This window comes from Procambarus clarkii, chromosome 91 (genome assembly GCF_040958095.1).
Source record: "Procambarus clarkii isolate CNS0578487 chromosome 91, FALCON_Pclarkii_2.0, whole genome shotgun sequence".
NCBI classification, from domain to species: Eukaryota; Metazoa; Arthropoda; class Malacostraca; order Decapoda; family Cambaridae; genus Procambarus; species Procambarus clarkii.
The window spans coordinates 10,268,091-10,288,781 of record NC_091240.1 but is presented as its reverse complement, the minus strand read 5'-3'; the positions used below and the strand labels follow the sequence as shown (position 1 = coordinate 10,288,781).

The following is a 20,691-nucleotide window of genomic DNA, read 5'->3' as shown; positions in this document are numbered from 1 at the left end:
ATGAGGGACTACAACAATTATGTTCTTATTTCCTAAATTGCATCAGATACTTGATATAGTGCTTAATAATTCAATGAATTCATCAAATGAAATGGACTGACCTTAAACAAATAAACTTTATAACTCACCCTAATCACCCTAATTACATAATCTACTAAAAACACACACTAAGACTAAACACTTTTCCACGACATAAACATACTATGGGGATATATAATTGTAAAAAGGTGCGTCCCTCCACGACATTGTTTTCTCTAACCATCTTGCTCTTGTCTCTTTTTTTTCCTGATGATCCGGGAAAGTTTATTTTAAAAAGGAGTCTCCCTCCAAATCATCGTTTTCTCTGATGATCTTCCTGCTCTGGTTACATTTTCTCTGATTCTCCGGGAGGGGGTGGAGAGGGAGGGGGATCGGAATGTTCTCCCAGTAGCCGGGGAACCGCGCACCTGATGACCTGCGGGGCGTAATTACTCGTAACTATACGGTACACTAACATGAAGGAAATACTTATGTGGTATGAGAATCTAGGTACCTCTGCAGCCGTGGGTTTCATCCCAGTACTTCTCGCTAATAGCTTATGATTACTAGGGAAAGACGTGAATTATTGTCACAGTATGCCATGTGCAATATAATTGAAGCTGTATAAATTTTATATATATATATATATATATATATATATATATATATATATATATATATATATATATATATATACATATACAACATATATATATAAATATATATATTAAATCATACTCATGCTCACACATTTGCTGCTTTCTTAAAATAATTGAGAGGTGGTAGGAGACAATATACAAGTTCATATACATCCGTGGGAGCATTCCCCATGTGCCGTATATTCACTTCTCGGGGATGAAGAGTTCCCCCACCCAACGAGTGTTATCAAATGTGGTACCTAAACAATTATACATATAAAGAACACTGATTTGGGTTCGAACTTCCAGCCAAGCTATTTAAGTAGATATCTGCCCAAAATCTTCGCTCTTAAGCTATAATCTTGTTTCACTTATCTTACAAGACCGTGCTGGTATATGCTGTACGATGGTACTTATGGGCAATTTAAGGAGGCTGTACCAATGCCTTACATTTCAAATACATGCTTTCAGTGGTAAGTTAGCAAGCCTATTCACGTATCCTAACCTATGGAATGCCAATTTGAAGAATGCCAATTTTACACAGGTATGGGGAATTTTATAATATTCTTTGTGTCTTTAAGAGTATCTTCGTAAACTACTGTACATAAATAAAAATTTAGTACCGTAAAATAATAAATGATTCCGAGGTTTCAACCACTCAGCATAAGCTGACCATCTCCCTCCCCCCTTGGGGAGGGGAGGGAGATGGAACCATCGTTCCATCTCCTCCCACTGTAACTATCATCAGACGGCGGCACTGAAGGTGCAAGAGGGCCGGGACCTACTTGTTACACTGCATGGAGATGGGAGAGTTGAGGTAGAGGTCGGCCAGCATGCCGGAGCGTAGGGGCGTCCAGCGGATGTGCTGGTAGTTCTCCCGCCAGCCCTCTTCAGGTGACGTCTCCTGCAGCTCCCACCTGCGGACGGTCACACCTCTCATTACCGCTCACGAAGATCAATACTGGAGAGCATTATCACTGTCATTTGGATCAACTACATAATAATAATGAAAACTATGTGGTGATTCACTATGCTTGCTGTTATATCATGACGTTTGTTGCCATGTCATGATAATTGTTAATACACTTATCAATACAAATGTTATTATTATCATTACTATGGAGCTGTTTATTTCACGTAAGAGATCAAAACACGTTTTAACCAGCACTAATTGCATTAGAACATAATGCTGAAGTGATATCCAAAAGATAAGTTGATACCATGCTAATATTTGTCTTCAACTACAACCATTAAATCACTTATGCAACCTGTGATTCAAACATTCCTGTTGAAACATGTTATTCGCCAGTTTATTACACAGGTCTGCAAATCTGTAACTCAATATCTAAGTGTTGTTCTCTTTCTTGTCTAAATTTCAACATGTCCAATTTGAAGCAATTGTTTTGCGTTCTAATTTAGGCTTAGAGTTTTAAATCCCTATCAATATCCACCTGTTAAGCTCTTATATTCATTTTTGTTTTTTAATTGTGGTTCCCCTTTGTTCTGTGTAACTGTATAAAATGTCAATTTAATTTTCTTTCTTTTCATAAGAGTTTTGACTTGGGATTTATGCTTAAGGCATAAATCAGGCTTACCAACCTGGGTAAGAGTTATTAATGCCTACATGTTATTACTGACCCACCAGCACGTATAATTTCATCCTGGACATAGTCCACAACTAATGTAAACTTAGTGTATATACACCGAGAAGCCGAGATACACCTTTTGGTATCCTACCTACTCTCTGGAAGCTGCATGGACGCAACACCTCGGTACAATACCAAGTATAAACATGATAAGTGTAAGTTTCAGGTTCCGCCTACCTGGGTGTTCTGGAGAAGGTAGGATCAAATCGTACACAAATATAAATCGAGATATGATTTATATTTGTTTAAAGCTTATATATTGTCATGTTAGGATAGATGTGTTTATGATTGATAAGCTAGGTTTTAAGTAAAAAAAAAAATACAATGGAGAAACAGTTTTATATCTGTATTGACCTATATCGTACCCAGGCTACACTGCCTTTAGAACAACGCACTGTGCACCGATTTAGACTTATTGTCTTATGCATGATCCTCTGTCCTGCGTGACAGTGAATACCAGCATTATCCTCACTTTAATAAGACTATCAAAATCCTCAGATTAAGCAAAATTGTAATTAATTTTGTCAATAAAGATGTTAATAATAATAATAACAACTGTGCACAGCGCACTGTGCACCGAACGTAAAAAATAAAAGGAAAGAGAACACAAAACCCTGTGGCCTGTCCGGTGCCCACCTGTTCATAAACTTGAAGTAGCTGATGAGGGTGGCGGAGTCGACTGAGGACTTGCACACCTCGAGCTCCACCTTGGGGTAGTAGTGGACGTAGTTGACGCACATCTCGTCGCTGATCGCGAACCCTCCCACAGTGACGTTGTCTCGCGACGTGGTCGAGAACTCGCAGGTAGTTATGAGCGCGTCGCCCTGGGGGAGAGACATGCGAGGTAATATATATTTTGCACCTTTGACTTCTGATGGCGGTCGTGATGGTCGAGTGGTTAAGGTCTCTTGTACACTATAACAATATAATAATATTTAAAATAAACCAACAAGAAACAATTAATTGAAAATAAAGAAAATCTCTCGTTTTATTCGGTAAATCGGGCTTAGTAGTAGAGGGGATAGTAACAGGAAAAAGAACAAAGGTAACTGCAGAAGGCCTATTGGCCCATACGAGGCAGATCTTAATTATAACCACCCAATAAGAAGGGGATAGTAATGGAATAAGAAGAAGATAGCAAGGGATCGTAGCAGAAAATAATGGACAGAAAACGAAAAAGGAAAGAGAAAGAAAGATAAATGGAAGGGTAAGCTTATGTAAGGTCACGTTTGTTAGAAAGATTACATCATTTGAGTATATACTGTGAAAGGGAAGAGTCCACAGCAACAAAGCCAGGACTCAAGTTCATGTTGGGTACATTGTGTATTAGAGCCGATTCAACAAGACGGCGTCTGTGTAGAGTAGAGGCAGGAAAGATTATTTTGGAGGAAGACCAATCAATAGGATGATTAGAATCCCTAACATGACAGAAGAGAGCATTGTTAGTGTCTGAAGACTTAACACTGCTTTTGTAGAACAAGAACCCGGCAATGTGATGTTATAGTGGCCAGAATACGCCTGGGATATAGACGTATCTGGTAGCTTTCTTAAAATCCAAATGTCGAGTACACAATGTGTCAACTTTGTGAAAGAGAAAACATGCACTCTCTTGAACAATATATTGTAGAATGTCCCATACTGACTGACTTTCGCCCTCCTGGGCTAAGGTATGCTGAACTGTGTAATTACTATATGAATACTGGAACACTTGATGATATATTGGACTTGTACCCAAGATTGACCATGTAATGTATCAATTATACAATGTATGTATGTGATGTAACTATATAACCTGAGCTTGTAAAAGCACCTTAATCACCTTTAGTGATTAGGTGCTTAATTGCACGCTAGTTTCTCTATCAGCTATCTCACCCTGTCAGAGTAAAAGAGACAAATGTATGTGAATGCATGTGTGTGTATATAAGTATGTATATATGTATATAAGTATGTATATATGTATATGTACGTGTGTGTGTATGTATATGTATGTGTATAAAGTGTATATGGAAGCTGATCAGAATTACATTTCACCTTTGTAAATGCACATTAATGACACTATGTAAAAGACACATCGAACACTTTATGTAGGGCATACGTAAATCTGTGTCTATGTAATTTACGTATGTAGGTTTGCTTAGCATTTTAAAAGCACCGAATGTGGTTGATTGTTCAATAAACCCCTGAACTATATGTTTAACACATCTCTAACCCTGTCCATGGAGGACAGAAGAAAATGTATATATGCTGGTTAGTATTGTAAATGTGTGGCCACGTCTGTGGTAGAAAAAAATTCTTTTGTGTTCTTTAAGTCTGTCATTAAGTGTACGGCCAAGAGCCTTCTTTTTCCCTGTTACTTTCCCTATCTACAAACACCTTACCTTGCATACCTTTTGCCTTGCTACTCACCTCTCTCTTACCTATTTATTGTATTCATCTCCTTCCCTCATCACAATCGACTTTAGAATGGTCCAGGACGGACCGAAACGTCGTCGTCCCTTCATTTTCTAGTGTGGATTTGTCAACACACACACACACATTTATATATATATATATATATATATATATATATATATATATATATATATATATATATATATATATATATATGTCGTACCTAGTAGCCAGAACGCGCTTCTCAGCCTCTATGCAAGGCCCGATTTGCCTAATAAGCCAAGTTTTCACGAATTAATTGTATTTCGACTACCTAACCTACCTAACCTAACTTTTTCAGCTACCTAACCAAACCTAACCTATATAGGTTAGGTTAGGTAGGGTTGGTTAGGTTCGATTATATATCTACGTTAATTTTATCTACAATAAAAAAAAATTGACCTCATACATAATGAAATGGGTAGCTTTGTCATTTCATAAGAAAAAAAATAGAGGAAATATATTAATTCAGGAAAACTTGGCTTATTAGGCAAATCGGGCCTTGCATAGTAGGCCGAGAAGTTCATTCTGGCTACTAGGTACATATATATATATATATATATATATATATATATATATATATATATATATATATATATATATATATATATATATATATATATTATATATATATATTATATATATATATTATATAATATATTATATATATATATTATATAATATATATTATATTATATATATTATATAATATATATTATATAATATATATTATATATAATATATAATATATTATATATATATATATATTTATATTATATAATATAATATATATATATATATATATATATTTATATTATATAATATATATTATATAATATATATTATATAATATTATATATATTATATAATATTATATTATAATATTATATTATATAATATTATATATATTATATAATATTATATTATAATATTATATTATATAATATTATAATATATAATATATATTATATAATATTATATAATATATATTTATTTATTTACACGAAATAAATTTGTCCTTCCGATATCCCTTTCTGCACACCGGGCCAGCCGGGGGGGGGGGGGGGGGGGGGGGTACTCCCCCATTTCCGGACGAGTCCACACCGAAATTCACCTCCGAGGTCCGCCTGGGACTCCGCCCGCTCAGTTGCTCACTGACATCGGGCGAGCGAGCATGTGCTACTCCCGCCTTCAGCATGTCTCATCTTCTTTTACTCCTAATATACTCTTACTATCTTTATCAAATCTCTAACCTATATGCATATACGTCTCCTACGATCGCTGGGCACACCATCAAACACTAACAAGCAATTTATCAACTAATGAAGTGTGCTTACCGCTGAAGTGACGTTGTGGCGCCCTCGCCCACTAGCGCCCCAACATGGCGCTATTCTTGATCGTTCACTAAAATCCTTTTGGACTGCCTTTCACAGCTTCTCACAGTCCCCACTTAAGTCTACGAAGGAGCCTGGCAGGCTTCACACAAACACTCCTGCTTACTTTTCTCTATATCACATTAGGGTCCACTCAGGCATACGACCACCATGCGGGCTTCAGGCCGTCCCTAATATACCTTCATGATCACTGACAAATGACGTACGTCGTGTCCTCGGCAGCGTCCTCACCAGTTGTACACTGTAGTCTTCACTCAAACACAACCACGAACTATAGGCTTCCTTCTTCCCAGGAGGCAGTGACGTACGTCTACCCCTGAGGACTGAGCCACTCAAGTGACGCGTCATGACCAGGGTTGCCAGATCCAAATTGCTGAAAGTAGCGAACTGAGGGTCTAAAAGTAGCGAATTTGCAATAAGAGTAGCCCAATTTTTTGTTTAGTGACTGATACAGGTTTCAAAGTAATATATAGAGTACACTACACGATTTTGAAAGTTTCAGCATTACTTGAAATACGAGAAAGAAGCTCTTTGCAAGCTTTCACCTAAATATTAAATATAATCTCTCTCATTCTACCAATAACTGTTGGAGTGCCACAGGGCAGCATCTTGGGACCTCTTCTTTTTCTTATATACATTAATGATCTGCCTAATGTCTCTAACATTCTGAAACCTATTTTGTTTGCTGATGATACTACCCTCATCTACTCCAACCCCAACCCACATACACTAAATGGTGTTGTTAATAATGAACTAAAAAAAGTCCACTTATGGATGTCAACCAACAAACTAACACTTAACATAGAAAAGACCTACTACATCCTATTCGGAAGCAAATCTACAAATGCAATTCAGCTTCAGATTGACAATGTAAACATTAGCAATAAAAATGATGGAAAGTTTCTTGGCATATTCCTAGACAAGAGACTCAACTTCAGTACCCACATACAACACATAACTAAGAAAGTCTCTAAAACAGTTGGTATACTCTCCAAAATCAGATATTATGTTCCTAACTCTGCACTCATCTCTCTATATTATGCACTAATCTATCCCTATCTCAACTATGGTATCTGTGCATGGGGTTCAACCACTGCAAACCACCTCAAGTCCATCATCACCCAGCAAAAATCTGCCATCAGAATAATATCAAATTCTGCTTTCAGACAACACACAGCCCCCCTGTTTAACTCCCTAAACATGCTAAACATAATCTCACTCCACAAATTCTCTTGTGTCAACTACATTTACAAAACCCTGTTCCTAAATGCAAATCCTTGTCTGAAACTCTTCTTGGACAGATGTAATAGGACCCATTATCACCACACCAGAAATAAATATCTCTTTGATATCCCCAGAGTTAAACTTAATCTGTGTAAACACTCTATGCAAATAAAGGGACCCAGTTTATGGAACTCACTCCCTACTGAATTGAAAAGCTGTCCAACTTTTACATCATTCAAAATCAATACTAAAAAGTACCTAATTTCATCTTCATAGTTTTTCACTTTTTGCCTTAAAATTGCACTGTATCAATTGCTACCCAATCTCCCAACCTTTATGTTCCCAATTTGAACATCTTTACCATTGTGATCATTGCTGTCTTATATGTGCTGTCAATCTGCTGTATGGTGTCTATTAACCTTGTTTAAATTACTAATCAAGCTGTCAATGTAATTAATCAGAGCTTTAATATAACAATGTGTTTTAATATACCTACTTATCTCTCTCATCTCATTTTTCTCTTGTAATGTATCTTTATCATTTATCAATTCTGATTGAAATTACCTACTTAAAATTATCTGCTAGATTAAGGACCTGCCCGAAACGCTGCGCGTACTAGTGGCTTTACAAGAATGTAAATACTGTACTATCCAATGTATTCTCACAAACCCAATGTACCTTCTTGTATATATATAAATAAATAAATAAATAAATATTATGGCATCTTTTTTGAATATTTTGAAACTTTTCCTGGGTTATAAAATTGTTTTGTCTGTTAGTTGCCTGAAGTGTTGAAAATTCGTAACCAAAGTCCACTTTCTCCAGAGGCAGACATATGTAATTGTAGTCCAAATTAACATGAAGCTTTGCATGATGAGAATGCACGATTCTTCTGAGTATTCCAGGAGTAAAGTTTTCTAAGACAGTGTGAAGGCTACACTGATCTGCTTCGTCTTTTTGATAAAGTCAATTCATACTTTCATAAAGATTTAGGATTGGTCTGAGAAATGTGAAATATAGCTAATTGAGGGATCAGAGTGCATTGAAAAAGTTGCCTTGTAACATATTTATCACAAGAGCAAGAAGCGATTTGGTAGTGAGTTGTTAAAGACTCCCAGTGATCTAACAACCACTTTACACTACCGCTCCTTGCCAACCATCGTCTTCCTGACAAAGGTATTAACTGTAAAGGATGTTTACAATCATTTATCAATCTGTACATTTCTAGATAACGTTCTCTCCTTAATGACGATCTGTGGAACCAGCTGTAACTTTCGGGATGAAGTATTAACGACAATTAAGGTTGGGAAATCTATGGCCCCTGGGGAGGATTGCTTTGCCTAGCGATTATTTTTTCTTTCAAAGGTTCCTAGGATCAACGTCCCCAGAGGGCCGGTCTCTGACCAGGCCTCCTGTGGTAAGTGGTCTAGTCAATCAGGCTGTTTGACGCGGCTGTGATTTGTACACATTACATTATAAAAGTATAAATAATCATCATTCAGTTTAACATTAATAGCCCAAACTAGCCCAACTTGCTTTTAAAGTAGCCCAAAAAGTCGCAAGTTGCGAAATAAAAAATTTGGGAGCGCGGAGCTTTCAAAAGTAGCCCAATTCGGTACTTGTAGCCCAATCTGGCAACCCTGGTCATGACTTCCGTCTGCATCACGTCACGTCACAAAATGTCGACATCTCATTTCTGCATCTATAAGATGCTTGTCCTCTGCTTGTATTCTTTTAGGTCATAATTCACTATTGTTTACTCTATTAACGTTCTTCTTCCCCTGACTCCCAACCTCTAGTCAGGTGGGCAAAAATAACTCACCTGGTAGCTTCACGTCATTAGGCTACCTGCGGTTCATAACAACACCCCAAAAGAGCGATATAGATATTAGAAAGAAATTTGTTTTAGCGTCAAAGTAAAATGAAATGCATTAGGCAGTGATGTGGTGGAGGCTGACTCCATACAGAGTTTTAAGTGTTGATATGATAGAGCCCAATAGGCTCAGGAACCTGTACACCTGTTGATTGACGGTTGAGAGGCGGGACCAAAGAGCCAGAGCTCAACCCCCGCAAGCACAGCTAGGTAGCCTCACACACACACACACACCCACCGGTAAGACGTGGACGGGGGACGGTAGCCTCCTGATCTCCTGAAAGTGAGTAGAGTAGTGATCATCGCGATTGAGCTCTGGCAACTCCTCTTCCTCTCTCAAGTGCTTGGTCCACACCCGCAACCCCGTCAGGTGTGTGTGCAGCTGCGACCCGAAGATGTAGATGCCCTCCTCCGGCAGGCCCTACAGCAAGTGAGGGAACGTTCAGTTACTTACAGGAATACAAGGAGTAGGACGGATGCTTGGGAATATGTAGTACTAGAGCAGAAAATGGCAGGTAAGGTATTGTAATAGGCTAAAGCAGGTCGAGAAGGCTCGCTGTCAAATATTAAAATGTGTAAATGAACGCGTATATTTTAATTTTGATTATTTTTAACATTTAAGAGAAACAAGTGTTGGTTCCAAGACGCTAAGAGTTGATGTTTTGACGAGTAGGTAAGTGTTGTCTACTCTGTGTGGCAGTTGAGGCGGTGCAATTTCTGAAACGTTCAGTTGGTGAATGTGGTGGATCAATGCAATAGTGTATTGATAGAGGAGATTATAGCAGCGAGTAAAAGATGATTTTAGAAAATCTACAGTGAGAAAAGACGATGAAATAAAATGATAAATCTATTCTAGTTAAGAATATACGGTATTTATTTTTTATAACCTTTGAAGTCTGACCTCCTGCAAGTAAAACAGCTAGATTTGCGAACATACCCCATGCATCGTAAAGACTTAAAATGCTAAACAAAAAAATCAAGTGAATGTAAAGAGTGGAGCAGGAGAAGGTGTACTGACCAGCGCTGTGCACTCTGGCACGCAGTACCCTGAGAGAGTGAAGGTGTTCATGGCGGGCGGGATGGCCATCTTGCTGCTGTACTCCAGTCCCAGTTCCATGATGCCGGCGTCGTACTGTCTCAGGTGATTAGTGTAGTGCAAGGCAATCCCTGAGCTGTCCACGCGACCTGCACTAACACAGCTTAGCGTTAACAGTTAACACAGACAAACAACAGCAAATCAGGCGGCTAATGTCTAACACTAAACAAAAAACAGTTATACAGGTTATACAGAAACCTTCCAATTTTTCTGCGGTTGCACAAGACTGCATTATATCTCTTAACTAGTTCCTTCGAGTGAGTTTCAGCAGTAAGTATAATAATCATAATCATATTATTATTTCACTCAGGGACAAAACTATTTTTTACATACATTGGGGTACAGTAGCAGAATGTAACCCCCTATATATGAAGCCAAGTGAGGCACTGTGTACCAAGAACCACGCATGAAAACCTAGCACAAGAAACACCATAAATGAAAAATTACTTTTAAATCACTACACATGAAGCAAGAAGAATGAATCACCACATAGGTAGTAAGAAGCCTAAATCACCACACATGCAGTAAGAAGCCTAAATCACCACACATGCAGTCAGAAGCCTAAATCACCACACATGCAGTAAGAAGCCTAAATCACCACACATGCAGTCAGAAGCCTAAATCACCACACATGTAGTAAGAAGCCTAAATCACCACACATGCAGTCAGAAGCCTAAATCACCACACATGTAGTAAGAAGCCTAAATCACCACACATGAGTAAGAAGCCTAAATCACCACACATGAGTAAGAAGCCTAAATCACCACACATGTAGTTAGAAGCCTAAATCACCACACATGTAGTAAGAAGCCGGAATCACCACTGTGACGATAATCTCCTTCAAGAGAGATTGAGCCTGCTCTTCCCTCCTAAGTTCGTCGCTATACATCCCTACACAAATAATATGGAAGAAATATCCAACAAATACAACACCAAGGTTTGCCAGAGAGCAAACGTATTCAGCACCAGGAACACCTGCTCCCCCCGCCACTCGAACCACCAAACTACCTGTCCGTCGCCTGCTCATCGCTGATTGGCTGGTGGTCAGTCGCACCTGGTCCCTACCCACCACACTACCTGATGTCTGGGGCCACCACGACCTAGAGACCTCAGAATATCCAGTGCTTTCAACAAGTTAACACGTCTCGTTGGTAGACTAAGCTCTGGCTTACGTGTACTAAGAGAGGTGGCTGCTTAAAGCCAATATTCCTGCATCCATATTTTGCATTTTATATTGTTCACTTGTTATTACTCACTTGTCTTAACGTAACTTTTCATTTTGTCATTTGATTATTCTTATTATTTTGATTGATTGATTTTATGTTCCAATTTTATGTCCATTTTATTCATGTTTTGCTTTTCTAGCGTAATTAAAATCTCATTGTTAAAGTTGCTTGTGTTTTGTGTGTCTTCCCATTACCTTACCACAGACGAAGTTCCAGATTTTCTCTGTTTTGTTTCTATATGTGACGAGGCCATACCCCTAGCTTTTGAAACAGCCGAACACCAACGCGTTACCGTCACACCACACATGCAGTAAGAAGCCTGTCTCACAACATATAAATCACCAGCACTCGGAACGCTATATATATAAAACAAAACTGATGGTTGAAAGGGGTTTGGGAGTGCTGGTTTGGAAATGTTGGTTAATTGTGGGTGTTGGTTTGGAAGTGTTTGTTGTGGGTATTGGGTGAGGGTTTGGAGTTGCGTAGGGCATTACTCACCAGAAATTAGTGAAGGGTTGTTGTAGTGAACTTCCAGCATGACGTAAGGGTTGAAGTCCGGCCCGCCAATAGGCATCCCTGCATCCTGTGTGTTCAGACGATGTCACAACCAACCTCACTATGATTGGGTCACTTTTTTTTTTTAGTTTGTCTCGTCACTTTCTCCAGTTTACCACACTATTTAATACAATAATTTCATCATTCATCGCTCCCGTTTACCTGATTACATTAGGCTGTGCAGTTTCTTTAACTTTGTATATGCCACAATTACCAGTTTACCACACTTGTTTACCTTAGCTACAAGTTTACTTAAATACTATTCTGCCAACATTTTATACTTCTTAAACCTTAGTTGATGAAGGTATGAACTTGCCGATGAACCAGCGAGTATGCTTTAGTCCTCTTAGTTGTGTCAATGTTATATCGAAATTTCAAATTTCTGATGTAAATTTTAATATAAAGCTTAAAAGCTAAATTAAAACTACACTCTGAATCGAATAAACTTCTTGGGCTTTATAATATCTGCATTTAAATCCACGAATAGTGTAAGCTTCACTTTCTCCCGTTCAAGTTCATTATGAAGTAATATGAAGTATTCGCAACCCTTCACACTTGAATCAATTGATACACATATCCTAGTTCATTGGAGTATGCAACTTGTGTTCTGGCCCCACGCTTTTTAATTTCCTTGTTTACCTCAATAAATCCCCTGACAATAATGTATGTAATTTATATATCCCCCTCCACTTATCCGACAATGCGAGTCTTAGTTCTAGTGGTCCTTTGCAGCCTAGCTCAATTAGGTAAAGAAATCTTGTGCGTATTCGCCTACTTGTGCTTGCGGGGGGTTGAGCTCTGTTCTTTCGGCCCGCCTCTCAATCAACTTTTTTCACACACACACACACACACACACTTCCCTTATAGGCGGGACCAAAGAGACAAAGCTCAACCCCCCATAAGCACAATTAGGTGAGTACATACACACACACACACAAACACCCAGGAAGGTGTGTGTGTGTGGTGGGGGTTCGAAAAAGTTTGGCTTACCGGAGGATAGACGAAAGACGAGGCTCCCATGGCCCAGGCAGCCATCACTCGCTTACAGGTGTCGATCTCTGGAGCTCGGTCGGCGACGTGACATGGACCCTGTCGGAGAGAAGTCGAATCTGGTGACCGATACACTCCGACAAAACCTATAGATATTACTATCGAAAACATGTTGGATGCTAACTAATACAACATAAAATTATTAAAGAAATATTGTTTGCTTTGCTTCTAAAATGCAAATTGCATTGCATTTTGAGTAAACGTAAGAACATTTTATGCATTCAAAATCCTTTTCGTGTATTTCTGATGTCAACAAACACACATATTGATCAATTACTCAATGTAGCAAAATGGTAACTCTCTGCCTAGCTAATGAACAACGTTAACAGTAAATATCACAGCGAAACAAGAACTTAAATTGCATAGCCTCACGTATGGGGACCCAAGCGTGATAATCAAGGCTGACTTCGTGGTGTCAAACTATACTCTCTCGCTACTCACGACCAGTTGACCTTGTATATGTAAACAGATGAGTAATGAGGTACCTGGGGATGGACATGGTGGGCGGGTACACGCAGTATAATTCCTGCAAGTGGTGAACCTAGTACAGGTGTCCAGATGGGTATTGACGTACCTGGTACCTGGGCACGATCACGTCGGGCGGGTATTCGCAGTGAAATACTTCCATGTGGTGAACCACATCTTCGTTCCCCTTCTCGATGACGGGTCCAAACTGTAAGTGGACGTTGGTAACTGCTTCAACAAGTGTTTATATACTGTTGTGATGGGGTGCAACCTAGTCATGCACAGCACCTTCCAACGAACTTTGTTTTAGAATTGTTCAAATTTTATATATCATTTGGGTATGATGTTAACGTTAGGTTGGGTCAAGTTACAGTTAAGTTACATTAGGCTTGAATGAGTCACATTAGGTTAAGTTATAAAACAAAAATTTCTTTGCCGAACCGTCTTTTGTATAAAATATCATATCCGTTGGAAATATCTAACTAGGACATCATTCTATTCATTCCATTTTATAGGACAACATTATAATTAATTTTGTTTTACTTTTGATCTTAGTGAATTCCTTTGCTAGAGCCTATATTTCCCTCATTCATTTACATTAACTCTCAGGAGCACGAACATTCACTGAAGCCAACGCCGATGTTACGCATATCTTGGACTCACATTATCACATCTATCCTTATTCGTCTCTTTCTAGTTTCTTTAACCCTCCCTGATCAATTTACTCTACGATTTTCCCTGCTAGCCTAGTATATCCCTACCCTAAAAAAAGCTCATTCCTACACTCCACAAACTCACTCCTGCCCTCCACAAGCTAACTCGTAGTCCTTACAAATTCACACCATAATCTGGGCCCACATGAACAAGACATCCTACTCGTTCACCCTAACCAAACCTGACTCAACAAAAACTATTTCCCTATCTTCTACAAGCTAACCTCTACCCACACAGGAGCTAATAGCCCGCTCTTCCCTGTAACTCACCTCCAAGATGTGATGCTTCTCGTGGAAGGCGTCGGGCAACTTCTGCACACTGCACCAGTACGTGGTCTCCTCGGCCGGCACCTCCACCTTCACTGCCCGCACCTGTGGCCCCAAGTGTTGTCACGTGACATACAACCACTTGAATAACAAAGTGTTTCCGGAATGTTTTTTACAAATAATTTCAGATTTGTATTCAATTTTAAAAAGGGTATACGCTAGAGTTTCATCAGAGTGGTCAAATAACCAACACAAAAGTGAGTTCAGTCAATCTTCGCAAACCATTTCGTGTTCAAGTAGTGCTATGTCATGCTGTCAGCCCCCAGAGTTTTATTTTTTTCTTGATAGACTCACTAATATATACTGACATTTATCATGCGTTAACTTGAACAGTGAAAACAATATTTTCACTCCATACTTATTTTATTAAATCAGAAGGTATATGTTTATTATAAGTTTACTAAAGTACACCACAGAATTATTAAACAAATTAAGATATTTTTCGAGTGTAAAATTTGCAAAAGAAAATAACCGAACATTTGTATCCAGTAAGAGGTCATATTTTTTCGTATTTAATTAGATATATAGTCTATTGACCAGACCACACACTAGAGGGCGAAGGAACGACGACGTTTCGGTCCGTTATGGACCATTCTCAAGTCGATTGTGGACTTTAGAATGGTCCAGGACGGACCGAAACGTCGTCGTCCCTTCACCTCCTAGTGTGTGGTCTGGTCAACATACTTCAGCCACGTTACAGAGACTCATCGCCTGCATATAGTCTATGTCGAGGTGCAGCGTGTGAAACGAAAGGTGAAGTAGAAGGGTTGAGGAGGTACGAGGACGCTGCGAGTAGGACTCACCTCCAGGACCTGGCAGTCGTCTAGGGCGGGCTGCGGTAGACTAGGCTTGAGTAGCTGCACTCTCACCATGCCCGTCTGGTCCCCCTTGGCCAGGACGCCCGCCAGCCGGTACAGAGGGCCCTCGCCCCACGCCCATACCACGTGTGTTGTGCCGCTCTGCACGGACGGTCAGCAAGTGCAAGTACGTTTAGTGAGACAATAAAAATACATTTCAAAGGATAGAGTAGCTTAGGCTATTTCTACCGTCTGGGAGTTCAGCAACTATACCAGGACTTAACCACACACACACACCTGGCAGTTGGGACACTACACACCTGCACGAACACACCTGGCACACTACACACCTGAATAACGTAGTGCTTCGGGTGACAGGTGTCAAACTCCCTGGAAAAGGTAAACTTGATGACGTCATCGTGCACCTTGTAGCGGAAGTCTTGACAGTCTTGTTGATCAGCAACCACAAGGCGCCGGTTGGCCCCGACCACCGCGTTCTGTGGTAGTGGTGATGGTGTTAGTGGTGCTGTGGTAGTGGGTGAGGGTGTTAGTGGTGCTGTGGTAGTGGGTGATGGTGTTAGTGGTGCTGTGGTAGTGGGTGATGGTGTTAGTGGTGCTGTGGTAGTGGGTGAGGGTGTTAGTGGTGCTGTGGTAGTGGGTGATGGTGTTAGTGGTGCTGTGGTAGTGGGTGATGGTGTTAGTGGTGCTGTGGTAGTGGGTGATGGTGTTAGTGGTGCTGTGGTAGTGGGTGAGGGTGTTAGTGGTTCTGTGGTAGTGGGTGATGGTGTTAGTGGTGCTGTGGTAGTGGGTGATGGTGTTAGTGGTGCTGTGGTAGTGGGTGATGGTGTTAGTGGTGCTGTGGTAGTAGGTGATGGTGTTAGTGGTGCTGTGGTAGTGGTGATGGTGTTAGTGGTGCTGTGGTAGTGGGTGATGGTGTTAGTGGTGCTGCGGTAGTGGGTGAGGGTGTTAGTGGTGGGTCCCACCCGGCTGTGGTGGACCCCACGTGGCTGTGGTGGGTCCCACCCGGCTGTGGTGGGCCCCACCCGTCTATAGGTGGCAGGGGTAAAATAATTAATTAAGCCGATACTCACGAAAATATTTGTTTTGCTTATTATTAAAAGTTAACTTCACATTTGCGCTCACAAGGACGGAATGATAATGAACCCGATAACGATGAAAATAACGATATACATTACGATCAAGACGATAGCAACTTTAATGTAGACGACGATGATGATGGCGCAGCCACATCTTGATTTGCCACAATGTACAAAATACAAAATGCTAACCTAACCAGCAACCTAAGCCACCCGCCTAACCTAACCAACCGAAGCATAGAAAACGCGCATATATGTGAGCCGCAACTTTTCATAGTACTTAGTATTTGTTCGTTGGGGACCATTACGTGTATAACGAGACGTGTTAGCTGAGAGGACGCGGCGATAGTGACGTTGGTGACTAAACCAAGATAAAAGACCTAAACAAACTTTTGTTTTTGTGGAGATGGGTTTATAGTGGGGGGGGGGGGATAGGGGGGGAGGGGGTTGGAGGAAGACGGAAGGGAGTGTGTGGGTGAATGGGGAAGGAGTAAGAAAAAGCGGAAAGATGGAAAGATGGGGGGATTGGGTGGGGGAGGGGGCGGATGAAGGAGAGAGGAGGGAAGATGAGGAAGATGTCCAATACTGACAGCAACATTTCGGAAGCGGTGGTGAAGGGCGGCCTGTCAGCGCCGTGATGCGGGGCTGTCGTCGCCACAAGGAGCCGCGGCGGTGTTTGATGTTGCTTGTGCTCTCCGCGAGGGAAGGGAGGAGAGAGCTGGGTGTCTGAGGAGTACAACTTCCCCGTCTCCCTAACGTTGTACCTTAAAAGCAAGATTCTCCTAAGCGTTCCAGCGTACATACACACGTCCGGTGGCTTGCGGGTGAGGGAGTGAGTGAGTGTTCTCCCCGCGCCTTGCTGTTCCGACTCCCCCGTATCTCCTCCGGTTAGGAAGACTTCATTTATCTCTTCCCCTTTGACAGCGTTTGGTATACAGATTTAGTTTTAATCCTGGAGGCCTTAATCCTTAATTTAGGAGGCCTGGTCGACGACCGGGCCGCGGGGACACTAAGCCCCGGAAGCACCTCAAGGTAACCACCTCAAGGTAAGCAATATTTTCATGGCGCAGAAGCCGGATTTGCTGTCTTCATAAAGAGTCACGCTGTTTTCCGTGACGCCCTGCACGACTGTTTTGTCTTCCATGGACCAAGTTTCCCATACTGGAGGAAGTAGATTGTCACGGGATGTGAAGATATTATTACAAACATTAAAAGGAAATAGAGAAGTGGGATCAAAAGATATATCGTGCTATGGGAACAGATTATAGAACTAAAACTCGGGTATCTTAGTCATGGCATAAAAAATACTTAAGTGAATTTAAAATTTAGACGACTATAGACTATTCCGGAGGACCTCAAACTGCCAACCTCCAAAGGTTTTTGATGCAATCAGTTGTCAAGCGTTCATTGAGGGAATATCTATCGTGCACTGAGGGAATATCTATTGTGCACTGAGGGAATATCTATTGTGCACTGAGAGAATGTCTATCGTGCACTGAGGTACAGGATTGTGCACTGAAAATGTACAATTTATCGTGCACTGAGGGAATATGAAGCGAGCATCGTAGATGACATGCAGAATAAGACTAGGCTACCGACACTTTACAAATCATAGCATTATCCCGTGAATTTTTAGAACACACACACACGAGTTTCAAATGTTTTGTCCTGTTCCGTGTTAGATATTTGTTACCAAATAAGCTTCGCATTATGACTTCAGGTGTCGTATGGCAAACGTTATCCATAATACAATGGTGGATGTCTGGGATAAACATATCCATGACCCAATGGATTCATGGTGTTCCCCACCATGAATCCTAAGACTGAGTCACCCCCCCCCCCCCAACCTGTCCTGTTCTCTTACAAATTACGTCTGAATTTGACCGTTTGTCCGTATGTCCGAAAATGGACGTAATTTGAAAATAAAAAAATGAAAATAAATTTTGGATTTTTTTTTTTTTGCAAAACAGTAAGTTACGAGGACTCCTCTGGTAGGATAGGAGGGCAGGAAGTTCTCCTGAAGTTTCAAAACGTCATGAGAAACGTTAATTGAAAGTTTCCTTTACGAACCTAATGGAGTAAGCCGGAGACTTACAGAAAACGAAACTGCACATCACTTTTGTGAGCCGATTTCATTTCAAATTACGTCCGCTTTTGACCATAGCGCGCATACGAGTAAAAAGCGAGGTTATTTTTAAGAGGACGGGTTCACCAGACCACCTTTAACTTACTGTTTTGAAAAAAAATATCAAAAATTTATTTTCATTTTCGGTTCATTTTAAAATTACGTCCATTTTCGGCCATACGGGCAAACGGACAAATTCAGACGTAATTTGTAAGAGAACAGGTTGTAGGTCTATCCACCTGGAAATGTACTGAAGTCAGTGACACGCACCTGGAAATGTACTGAAGTCAGTGACATCCACCTGGAAATGTACTGCAGTCAGTAATACCCACCTGGAAATGTACTGAAGTCAGTAATACCCACCTGGAAATGTACTGAAGTCTGTGACACCCACCTGTAAATGTACTGAAGTCTGTGACACCCACCTGTAAATGTACTGAAGTCTGTGACACCCACCTGTAAATGTACTGAAGTCAGTAATACCCACCTGACAATGTACTGAAGTCAGTGACACCCACCTGTAAATGTACTGAAGTCAGTAATACCCACCTGACAATGTACTGAAGTCAGTGACACGCACCTGGAAATGCACGTGTCCATGCCAGTCAGTCCACAAGACACAGAGGTCGGCCCCGACGAGGTCACCACGGTCTGAGAAGCCCAGTGCAATCCAGGGTTGAGACGCTCGGCCTCGGGAGTGGACCTCAAACTTGACTTCCTCTTCAGGGTAGTCGACACGCCAGTAGAGGTGGTGGGTGTCGTTGAGGTCGAGTGCCACGTCATAGATAGAAGACGACTCGTGCTGGGAGGGGGCAGCGAGGACGGCAGCCGTCAGCAGCAGCAGGAACCGCCAGGCCCCGGAACGACTCCCTCCTCGTCGGCTCTTCATGCTTGACTGACAGCTATGGGGCTTGGGCGGAGCTGCGGGTAAACTTGGTGCATTGCGCACGGAGGAAGACCCTGGGTGTATTGCGCACAGGAGACCACCCTGGGTGAACTGCGCATGTGGGCACTCGCCCTCCACCTCCCGTCCTTGCACCCACCCACAAGTAAAAAAAAAAAAAGAAATCCACGACTTCTTGGCTCTGTGATATCGACCCGTTCCCGCGCTTTTCGCATCTAAGCATGACACGTCGCCGCTCATACTCGCATATCACAACAGCCATTACTGCAAACTTAAGCGGTTTGGGCCTCGTACTCACCTAGTTGTACTCACCTACTTGTGCTCACCTAGTTGTGCTTGCGGGGGTTGAGCTTTGGCTCTTTGGTCCCGCCTCTCAACCGTCAATCAACTGGTGTACAGATTCCTGAGCCTACTGGGCTCTATCATATCTACATTTGAAACTGTGTATGGAGTCAGCCTCCACCACATCACTGCCTAATGCATTCCATCCGTTAACTACTCTGACACTGAAAAAGTTCCTTCTAACGTCCCTGTGGTTCATGTGGGTACTCAGTTTCCACCTGTGTCCCCTTGTTCGCGTACCACCAGTGTTGAATAGTTTATCCTTGTCTACCCTATCGATTCCCCTGAGGATTTTGTAGGTAGTGATCATGCCTCCCCTTACTCTTCTGTCTTCCAGTGTCGTGAGGTGCATTTCCCGCAGCCTTTCCTCGTAACTCATGCCTCTTAGTTCTGGGACTAGTCTAGTGGCATACCTCTTAACTTTTTTCAGCTTTGCTTGACAAGGTACGGGCTACATGCTGGGGCCGCATACTCCGGGATTGGTCTTACATATGTGGTATACAAGATCCTGAAGGATTTCTTACACAGGTTCCTGAATGCTGTGTGTGTGTGTGTGTATTCACCTAGTTGTGTTTGCGGGGGTTGAGCTTTGCTCTTTCGGCCCGCCTCTCAACTGTCAATCAACTGTTTACTAACTAGTTTTTTTTCCACACCACACACACACCAGGAAGCAGCCCGTGACAGCTGACTAACTCCCAGGTACCTATTTACTGCTAGGTAACAGGGGCATTCAGGGTGAAAGAAATTTTGCCCATTTGTTTCCGCCTCGTG

The 20,691-nt window shown here is 41.3% G+C and overlaps 1 protein-coding gene across 1 annotated transcript; it reads right to left on the bottom strand.

The window, feature by feature from the left end:
* Positions 1–276: 276 nt before the first annotated feature.
* On the bottom strand, positions 277–19,704 carry Tbh (Tyramine beta hydroxylase). Its single transcript, XM_045768059.2, has 12 exons — positions 19,255–19,704; positions 15,803–15,949; positions 15,459–15,614; positions 14,599–14,700; positions 13,725–13,823; positions 13,091–13,189; positions 12,044–12,128; positions 10,242–10,408; positions 9,462–9,644; positions 2,939–3,126; positions 1,442–1,573; positions 277–454 (listed from the first exon to the last, which is right to left on the bottom strand). The coding sequence occupies exons 1-12, from the start codon at positions 19,561–19,563 to the stop codon at positions 304–306; spliced, it is 1,818 nt and encodes a 605-aa protein (XP_045624015.2). The 5' UTR covers positions 19,564–19,704; the 3' UTR covers positions 277–303.
* Between the last annotated feature and the right edge of the window lie 987 nt (positions 19,705–20,691).

Coding starts and splice junctions, on each gene's coding strand:
- Tbh (XM_045768059.2), bottom strand. CDS start 19,563: ATGAAGAGCCGACGAGGAGGGAGTCGTTCCGGGGCCTGGCGGTTCCTG. Junction 3,127..9,461: donor CCCCCGTCCACGTCTTACCG/GTGGGTGTGTGT, acceptor TCTCTCCCCCAG/GGCGACGCGCTCATAACTAC. Junction 1,574..2,938: donor TACTTCAAGTTTATGAACAG/GTGGGCACCGGA, acceptor GACCGTCCGCAG/GTGGGAGCTGCAGGAGACGT.